This window comes from Phaseolus vulgaris, chromosome 7, assembly GCF_000499845.2.
Source record: "Phaseolus vulgaris cultivar G19833 chromosome 7, P. vulgaris v2.0, whole genome shotgun sequence".
Taxonomy (NCBI): domain Eukaryota; kingdom Viridiplantae; phylum Streptophyta; class Magnoliopsida; order Fabales; family Fabaceae; genus Phaseolus; species Phaseolus vulgaris.
Genome location: NC_023753.2, coordinates 38,821,746 through 38,831,901, shown reverse-complemented (window position 1 = coordinate 38,831,901; position 10,156 = coordinate 38,821,746). Strand labels below are relative to the sequence as shown.

Here is a 10,156-nt window from a genome sequence, read left to right as displayed (position 1 = left end):
TTTGATGTTGAATATGCACAATAAAATAAAAGACAAGAAAAATACACATTATAACACTATTTAATAATTTTTTTTTGTATGAACTTTCCTAGTTGGAGAGTTGATGAAGTAGTGTTGGTTTATAAAAAGAGAATAGGAAAAAAAGGAAATTTATAAAAAATACTTTTAAAATATTGTCTTTATTAATTTATACAAACAAGTAAGATATTTCAATTACTTTATACAAACAATATTTTTTTTAAAATACTTTATCCAAACAAAATATTTAAAAAATAAAAATTTTTAATATTATTTTATAATTTGTTTAGGGTGATTGAAATTCCTTAACCAAACACAATATCACTATTTAATCTTCACAACCTCGTGTGTTTTTTAACAATTGTTATTTTTTTATTTTAATTTAGCTTTTTTTCAGGGTAAATAATATGCATTAATTTACATTTTCTACACTAAAGTATTTTGTAAATATGTCAAATTCATTATTTTTTCATTCTATTGGAATAGGACTAGCGATTATCCTGGTTTAAAATTTTGGTAAAATTGATTTTCAGAAAATTAAGTTATATTTGAGTGTGATATTTAAAAGTGGCAGATGAAGAGTCGATTAATAAACTAGAACAACCAGTATAATTTAAATAATATACAAATTATAAATTCTATACCAGTTAAATTTACTTAAAGGGAAAAAATATTTTTGCAATAATCAATTTTATTGTCCACGTAATTAATTTTCTCCGACGAAAAAAAATCTAAATATGTTATGATGCTCTTAAATTGAGTAGGTAAGATATTTTTCTCAGATGTTTAAATAATAAACTAATCATAGATAATTAATGCAAAATAAAACCTTTCTGTTTACGCTGACGAATAGGGTTGAAAACTGAAATGAATTACAAATTATCTTACCGTAAAAGTGCTCTTTCCTCACATAATCCATTCCAAACGCGCTTTCTCTTTAAGCTTAAGCAAAAGAGAAAATGACTTTTAGTACGAAATTAAGACACTATTTTATTATTTTCTAATTTTACCATACATGTTTGAAAATTACTCCTTATATACCACAAACACTGAAACAAAAAGTGATTTTAAGATGAATAAGAAAAGTGAAAAGAATAACGTGACGCGCTTCCATGGTTCACCCGTTCAACTCTTTCCCTCTCAGCCACGTCGTCTTAAACCCCACGTTGACTTCTCTTATCTTACGCTTACGCGGTAGTTGTTGAATCAAGTTGGAAAATCCAGAATCATAATAAGCGCTTTCCGCAAACACCTAATTCTCATACTTCGCAATTTCACAAACACCTTCAACTCATTGTTCAGTCTCAGAAACACAGAGTACCAATCATGAACGACTTGATCTCCGGTTCATTCTCTCGCTTCCGCAGCGAACGGGCTTCGCCGGATCGCCACCATGTCATCGAGATGACCGGCGTCGGGGGTGACGGAGCCGGCGGCGTAAAAGTGAACCTCGACAAGTTCTTCGAGGACGTGGAGAGCGTGAAGGAGGAGCTGAAGGAGTTGGAGGGACTGGCGCAGAGTCTGAGGCGCAGCCACGAGCAGAGCAAGACGCTGCACAACGCCAACGCCGTCAAGGACCTCCGTTCGCGTATGGACGGCGACGTTTCGGTGGCTCTCAAGAAGGCCAAGCTCATCAAGCTCAAGCTCGAGGCTCTCGACCGCTCCAACGCCGCCAACCGGAACCTGCCAGGCTGCGGACCCGGTTCTTCCTCGGACCGGACCCGGACCTCCGTGGTCAACGGGCTGAAGAAGAAGCTCAAGGACTCCATGGAGAGCTTCAACGAGATTCGACAGCTCGTGTCGTCGGAGTACCGGGAGACAGTGCAGCGCCGCTACTTCACCGTCACCGGCGAGAATCCCGATGATAACACGCTCGATCTTTTGATCTCTACTGGTAAGGTTTTGTTTCGGATTTATTTGTTTGTTATCGTTAATCCTTATTCCATCCAGTAGGTTCAAACCCTAAGGGATCAACTCTAGTGTCACATGAAACAGCGTAATGATGATATGTTTATCTTAATTTGATCTAATTTTGGCGAATTTTGTTGGTGATCATTGTAGAGACATTAAGAAATTATAATATATAAGGTGAGTTCAAAACTCACTTTAACTTCATTTTCTTAGTCACTTTTAATGTTAATAGACTCTATTCCAGCAAAGTTTAGAAACTTTGACATAAGATAGCATCCATTTTTGTGAGATTGAGCTAATTTTAAGTCTATTTTTTAAGATTTTTTATTTATTTAATGTTATTTCATAGTCGTGGGGGTGTTGCCTGCCTTCTCTTCTTCCATGTGACAGCCAGCTCATTTCTTTTCATACAATGTTAAATGGTCCATTCACCACAAATCGCGTGGTCCATGATTCTAACTTAATTAATAGTCTTCAGTTTGAATACTAGATATGTATCTAATACTTAGTATGAGAGATTTTTTTTATGTTTGGACTAATCTTGTTTGAGTTGAATAAGATTGTCTTATGTGGATAATAAACTAGGTGTGATTTGTTGATCATTGTTTGAAGGGAAATTATACTTGGACGTTATTTTACAAAACAAAGAGAGATAAAAGGAGGCAGAGATGAAAACTGGAGTTTGAGTTTGAGATATGATTACTGGAGTTTGATTTTGAGTGTTGTGAATAATGTAATCGTTCTCTGAATCTCTAAGATGTTACATCAAGTTGAAATGCGGTAACCAAGGATTTCGGTGTCTCAAGGAAGTTCTTAGTTTAGACTCTTCTGTTTTCTCCATCATTGCTTCAAGAGAGGAGAAAATAAAACTTGATGAAATTAGTGGATAATTTATTGGAAATCTAAGTGGTCTTCGAAATTCAAGTCTGTGAAGCATTATTTTGTCCTCGTGATTTTAAGTTTGGGTTCAATTTTGTCTAAATCTGATTTGATGCAAGTTTTGGAGGTCCTATAGTAATATGTTTCTCACTTTTATGCAGGTGAGAGTGAGACTTTCCTTCAGAAGGCCATTCAAGAGCAAGGCAGGGGTAGGATTCTGGACACCATCAATGAGATTCAAGAGAGGCATGATGCTGTCAAAGAGTTGGAGAAGAGTCTGAAGGAGTTGCATCAAGTGTTCCTTGACATGACAGTATTGGTGCAACATCAAGGTGAGCAATTGGATGATATTGAGAGCCATGTGGCAAGAGCTCAATCGTTTGTGCACACTGGAACTGAGCAGTTGCAGACTGCACGAAAGCACCAGAAAAACACCAGGAAATGGACCTGTTATTGTATCATACTTCTTCTGGTGATCATCTTGGTTGTGGTGCTCTCCATTGTGAGGCCATGGGAAGGTAGCAGTAATAGCGGCAATGGTGGTAACCAGTCTACACCAGCTCAAACACCACCTTCGCCTCCACCTCCTGCTCAGCCTTAGGGATTAGGATCTATAATTCATGAAACATACTGGTTTCATTTACTTTGATTTGAAGATTGGGCTTTTATATTTTGGGATCTAGCAGGGGTGAGGGAAACATGGATTGGGTTGTGCTTACAAAGAAAATCTGTTGGGGTGGAACAACAGTTTTATTACAATCCATGGAACAGTTGGATGGTTAATCTGGGAAGGAAATGGTTGGTTGTTCTGTAGAGGTAGATTTCTGGAGATCATTATTTTGAGCATCATATTCTTTTTCTGTAAGTATTGTATCAGTTTGAACATTTGTATTGCTAACTGATGGTTTATATATATATAGAGAGAGGGATCTTTCCCTAAATATGATGTACAGTATCTTACTCTCCCCTCATACTGTCTTATATGTCATCGTTACACTTCTCTTCACTAGGGTCCATTGAATTTAGAGGCAGAGATGAGTATACTAATTATCTACTTTAAAAACTGTATCTGCTGCTGAAGTATAAGACAAAAGCTCAACTCAGTTTCTACTGAATCTGTTGATATTATAGTCCAGTAATACACAAGTTTACATTGTCCACTGATCTAGTACATTTGTAACTATAAGATATTATTGAACTCAACAAAATATGAGTGGGGTATCAATGTACATCTCCATAATTTGTCTTCGGTGGTGCAAGTGAAAAGAGGCGAGTGGAGAGTGACAATGGTGGTAAAGGGGATTTACGTGTAGGGTTTTATTTTTATAAATCACTTTAGACAAAGAAGCAGTAAATTTTTGTTTCTAATGTCCTTTAGGTTAACTTTAAGAGGAAAGTGGGGAAACGAAAGAAACCTTACGAAATTTCTCTTACTTTGTTCTTTTGTCCCCAGTCTTCGTCCTCAGTCTTCGGCGTTATTACGATAATACTCCAGCATTATTACGATAACACTCTGACATTTAAGGTAGTTTTAAAGATTATAGACACTCAAGTTAGCTTTAAAGATTATAAGCCTGAGTCAGGATGCGAATTTTATTGTCTTTCATTTAAAATATCTGTCTCTTTTTTGTCACACTATTGGACCTCAGGATGCACAGACTTCCAGTTGATTGTGGTTTCATGTGATTATCGCGTAATGATTTGTTTAATGATGTTGCTAACTGATTTGCAGGACATGGCACAAAATGGCCGAGAGACCGACTAATTCTGTTTTGATGTTCGGCCTCCTGTACTTGAAGTGTAATTCTGTTTTGCATTTGATGAAAGATGGTTAGGTTAGTGTCACGAAACTTGTATGTGTTGGAATTCTTTATTCTTCATTGACTTGTAGACTTTTGGGTCTTTTGATTGGGGTCACAACCAAGTTGGGACTGATTCACCCGGCTACCTTAACTCACCAAAATCCAAACAAAAGGTGATCAAGGACTTCACTTTTGTAATTGTAAGATCTGAGCTTAAAATTTTAATACTCATTTTCAACTTTATTAAATTTTGTCAAATTTGGAGAAATCTATAGTAATTCACCGCACCATTTTTACATTTACAATTTAGCTATATATTTTTAGATAAATAATTTGTCAATCAATTAATTACCATTTAATTCAGGAAATATATAAAAATGATAAATAAAAATAAAATCAAATAACAGTTTTATTTGAATTCACCCCACCAGTTTTATTTCCCTTGTCACACCCTAACACTACACAAAGACATATACTGGCATAAAGAAATTACAGTAATATTACCATTAGTTTCTGCTAAACCAAAATCCCCTTTATCTGATAATTTCTCTCTCTTCTTCTAAGCCTTATTTGCCCTCAAATTTGAAGACTGGTTATTACTCTTCCACTTCACACGAAATTTCCCACAAACCCATTTCTCAAGTCCCAACCTCCTTTGACCCGTCATCACTTTTCTCTGTCTGCTACCATTCCACACATTCTTCTTTTTCTCACATATTGTAAAGCCACCATTTGTGCAAGACTCATCAACTTTGCATATAATAAAACCGTGTTTTTCTCATTATTTCTCACGTAATAAAAAAATACAACCATGTTGCAATTTGAACTAGTCTTCCCCACTTTTCCCAAAATATTATTATCATCATTAAAGAAAATTTCAAACCTTCGAAAGCCTCTTCAATTTATATAGCCATATACAAATTTTCTCAATACAATTTTTCTCTCATCTTACAATTCATTTCAGTTTTCTTTCTCCACACACCAAAACCTTAAAATGAACGACTTGTTCTCGGGCTCCTTCTCCCGCAACACCGACCAAGTCTCGCCGGACAACCATCACCATGTGGTGGAGATGGCGGCGGTGGAGGGCGGCGTGAACCTGGATAAGTTCTTTGAGGAAGTTGAGCAGGTAAAAGAAGAGCTGAAAGAGCTAGAGCTTCTCCATGAGAACTTGCGTGGCTCCCACGAAAAAAGCAAGACCCTTCACAGTGCTAATGCTGTGAAAGAGCTTCGCTCACGCATGGATGCTGATGTAACACTGGCTTTGAAGAAAGCCAAGCTGATCAAGATCCGGCTCGAAGCGTTGGACCGGTCCAACCAGGCAAGCCGAAACTTGCCTGGTTCTGGACCCGGTTCGTCCTCGGACCGGACCAGAACATCTGTGGTGAACGGATTGAGGAAGAAGTTGAAGGACTCCATGGACAACTTCAATAGCCTTAGACAACAGATATCGTCGGAGTACAGGGAAACCGTCCAGCGGAGATATTATACCGTTACCGGAGAGAACCCTGATGACAAAACCATTGACCTTCTCATTTCTACTGGTGCGTATCACTTTTCAATTTTTTGTTTCATATTAAGTTGTTTATGATAGAATATTGGTAAATTTAATTATTTATAAATTGATGAAAATCTTACTTTATAAGTTAGACTTAAAATTCCTTTAGAATCATTTAAAATTTATTTTAAACAAAAATTTGTCTGAGTCATCCGTTATTAGATTGTTATTAAATCACCTTATATATATTTTCATATACGAAAGATAAGACATTAAGTAGACATTTAATTACACATAACGATAGATAGATACAAGTTATTTTAACCAACTCCTCTACTATAACTTCTTCTTTATAAGTTTAAGCTAAAATTAATTAATTTGAAGTGAATTGGAAAAAGAGAGAGGAAATGAAACTATTGTAAGTGATGTAATGAAAAAAAAACAATATAGAAAGAAAAATAAGATAGAAGTGAATGAAACACGAGTGATGACTCCTAAATTAAAGAAATCAGGTCAAAACATCATTTGGACATTATTTTAAACCCAAAATCATTATCGTTTTACTAAATTATTAGTTCAATTTCATGAATACAGATTTATTTGTTTTGAGATACTATAATACCCAAAAAAACATGAATTTAAGTGTTAACTATGTTGGAACAGGTGAGAGTGAAACATTTTTGCAGAAAGCGATTCAGCAGCAAGGTAGAGCGAGTGTGATGGAGACGATCCAAGAGATTCAAGAAAGGCACGACACAGTGAAAGAGATAGAGAGAAACCTGAATGAGCTGCACCAGGTCTTCCTTGACATGGCTGTGTTGGTGCAGTCTCAGGGAGAACAATTGGACGACATCGAGAGCCATGTGGCACGTGCCAACTCGTACGTGCGAGGTGGGGTCCAGCAGCTTCAAGTAGCAAGGAAGCACCAGAAAAACACCCGAAAATGGACCTTCTTCGCCATCATTCTGCTCCTCATTATCATCTTGATCATAGTTCTCCCCATAGTTCTAAGAAATTGATTATTATTATTATTATTATTATTATTATTATTATTATTATTATTATTATTATTATTATTATTATTATTATTATTATTATTATTATTATTATTATTATTATTATTATTATTATTATTCGTGGTGGCTGCCAACGTGGACCGGTTCAAACATCACTGTTATTATCTTATTAGTCAAGTCTTGTGTATTATTTTTGGTCAATTTCTCTAAATTTTCCACGTTGAATTGGTAGCTGTTTGAAGATGGAGAAGTTTTGGTTGGATTTCTAGAAGGCACGAACAAAACTCGAAGAAACAGTTTCGTGGAAGTGGATATATTCTTTTGCAGATATTCATGCATGCATGATGTTATGTGAAAATTTAAGTAGCTGTGGGTGATGTTCATAGTGATTGTTTTGTTTGTTTATTATGCCTTGTACAAAGAGTTGCTCCTTTATTCATAGCAAATTGCTTAGATTCATGGATTTGGTTAACTCTCCTTTATTTATTTATTTTAATACCTGTTTATAATTTATTTATTTATTTTCTTGAAAAAAATGCATCTGGATTTTTTTTTTCAAAAGATCATCATTTACATATAACTTATTGTAATATTTTTTTTTATAAAATACCGTGCATGGAACAGGATTAATATATATATATATGTCTGATTGGTTGGGGACACGGAACAATGAGTTGGCCTACTTAAGGAATATTTGTCTTATGGTCTCTTCGGGACTTCATTAAGGATCTAAGAGTCTTTGTTTCTTGGTTTGAGTTACACTGACATAATTTTTTTTTTTTTAATACTGTTGTTGAGCTTGCCCTTAGGACTGTGCTGGTATGCAAGAGGCTTGGCTGCTCGGAGTTTATCTCCCGTCGAAGTTGAACTTTTAAAAATAGATTTCCTTCCTCACACCAAACGTAAAAATACGTACACATATAATCATTCTTTAATATTATAACTAACACTAATAAATCCTAATGTCACTGCCTAGAGAACTTTATTGAAACAAAATTATATACTGCAGAAACAATTACAATAACACTAACATTAACATGTTACAATAGCAACAATAACTGTATACAATAACTATAATTGCTTGCGTACACTAACACTAACTGTGTACACTAACACATACAATAACAATAATTGCGTACAATAATTGCTTGGTTGTACTTACAGAATAGAAAAGGAAAGATGAGATACAAGCATATGAAGAAGAGAGATGAGATAGAAAAAGTTATATTAAATATCAACCACTAACCACGTACCCTAACAATAACACGTACAATGACTGCGTACAACAACAATAATTGTTCTAGATTAACATCGACTTGGTTTCTTTATTCCACATGCACTGTGTTTCATTTGAATGACCTTTCTGGATAAATGTGTGCAACAATGAATGTTTTCTTCCTTAAGAATTTCACACGACTAGTTATTTCCTTTCAACTAATCGGTAGAAGCTGCTAAGTTTTTGTATATGATATATAAGTGTACTCGATTCCGTTAGAAAGTCTAATAATTTATTATGGACAATGTGCTCTTGTTATTGGTCTACAATCTATGTATAATTGGATCATATTCATAAACAAAGAAAATAAGGAATTGTGGAACTCATTTTTTTTTCAGGTGGGAAGAACACAAATGAATGAAAAGTAATCGATACATATTTTGTTTCTGTTAATTTTTTCCTTTTAAATTACTTGCTGACGCTCTATTGTATAGAATGATGAACCACAAGTCCAAGGTGTCTTAAACCTGATTGATCTTGCGGGAAGTGAAAGACTCTCAAAGAGTGGGTTAACTAAAAATCGGTTGAAGGAAACTCAAGTATATATTGATCCGCATTCCTATTTATCATAAAATCAAGTTCCGGCTATCAACAAAAGTCTATAATTTTTGAGCAATGTCATATTTGCTTTGGGAGGAAAAAAAAGAAAAGCATATTCCTTTTAGAAATTCTAAGCTGACGTACCTTCTCCAGGTTTGTTAACCTGTTAACATTTTCATTATTGATAAAGTGATGTGGTTGCTTTTATCATATTCAAATTAAAAAGTAAAAATGTTGTAACTCTAGCTTAAATATGATCAACTTTCCATTTGATCAAGGAAGATCTTAGTTTAAAATTGATTTTTTTTCTAATGCTCCTTAACTTGTATTGTATTATTGAAACAATTATAATAACACGTACACTAACACGCGTACACGTACACTAAATCTACTAACACTAACTACGTACACTAACAATCACTACGTATACTAACAATAACACGTACACTAACAATAACTGTGTATACTAACACTAACCACATACACAAACAATAACACATATAATAACAATAACTGCGTACAATAACAATAACTACATGCACGTACAATAACTGTATTCAATAACAATAATTGCTTGCGTTCACTAACACTAACTGTGTACACTAACACTAACACATAGAATAACAATAACTGCGTACAATAATTGCTTGGTTGCACTTGCAGAATAGAAAGGGAAAGATGAGATACAAGCATATGAAGAAGAGAGATGAGATAGAAAAAGTTATATCAAATATCAACCACTAACCAGGTACCCTAACAATAACACGTACAATAACTGCGTACAACAACAATAACTGTTCTAGATTAACATCGACTTGGTTTCTTTATTCCACATGCACTGTGTTTCATTTGAATGACCTTTCTGGATAGATGTGTGAAACAATGAATGTTTTCTTCCTTAAGAATTTCACACGACTAGTTATTTCCTTTCAACCAATCTGTAGAAGCTGCTAAGTTTTTGTATATGATATATAAGTGTACTCGATTCCGTTAGAAAGTCTAATAATTTATTATGGACAATGTGCTCTTGTTATTGGTCTACAATCTATGTATAATTGGATCATATTCATAAACAAAGAAAATAAGGAATTTGAGCAGATAGTACTTATAAAAGCATAAGTATAACCAGAATCCGAACAAGAATTCAGGGTTTCCCTTTTCCATGAACAAAATATTCATTATCAGATGTATTTCTTGGACCTGAAATTTTTTTATT

At 34.5% G+C, this 10,156-nt stretch overlaps 2 protein-coding genes across 2 annotated transcripts; both read left to right on the top strand.

Annotated features, from left to right (window-relative positions):
* Positions 1-1,081: 1,081 nt before the first annotated feature.
* Positions 1,082-3,749, top strand: LOC137830737 (syntaxin-121-like). Its single transcript, XM_068638245.1, has 2 exons — positions 1,082-1,912; positions 2,970-3,749. Exons 1-2 carry the CDS (start codon positions 1,345-1,347, stop codon positions 3,407-3,409), a joined length of 1,008 nt encoding a protein of 335 aa, XP_068494346.1. The 5' UTR covers positions 1,082-1,344; the 3' UTR covers positions 3,410-3,749.
* A 1,746-nt stretch (positions 3,750-5,495) lies between these two features.
* Positions 5,496-7,342, top strand: LOC137830738 (syntaxin-121-like). Its single transcript, XM_068638246.1, has 2 exons — positions 5,496-6,154; positions 6,772-7,342. The coding sequence occupies exons 1-2, from the start codon at positions 5,605-5,607 to the stop codon at positions 7,125-7,127; spliced, it is 906 nt and encodes a 301-aa protein (XP_068494347.1). The 5' UTR covers positions 5,496-5,604; the 3' UTR covers positions 7,128-7,342.
* Positions 7,343-10,156: the final 2,814 nt, after the last annotated feature.

Excerpts from the sequence above, each read along its gene's own strand:
- LOC137830737 (XM_068638245.1), top strand. The coding sequence starts at position 1,345 with ATGAACGACTTGATCTCCGGTTCATTCTCTCGCTTCCGCAGCGAACGG. Across the intron at positions 1,913-2,969 it reads CGATCTTTTGATCTCTACTG|GTGAGAGTGAGACTTTCCTT; the intron begins GTAAGGTTTTGT and ends ACTTTTATGCAG.
- LOC137830738 (XM_068638246.1), top strand. The coding sequence starts at position 5,605 with ATGAACGACTTGTTCTCGGGCTCCTTCTCCCGCAACACCGACCAAGTC. Across the intron at positions 6,155-6,771 it reads TGACCTTCTCATTTCTACTG|GTGAGAGTGAAACATTTTTG; the intron begins GTGCGTATCACT and ends ATGTTGGAACAG.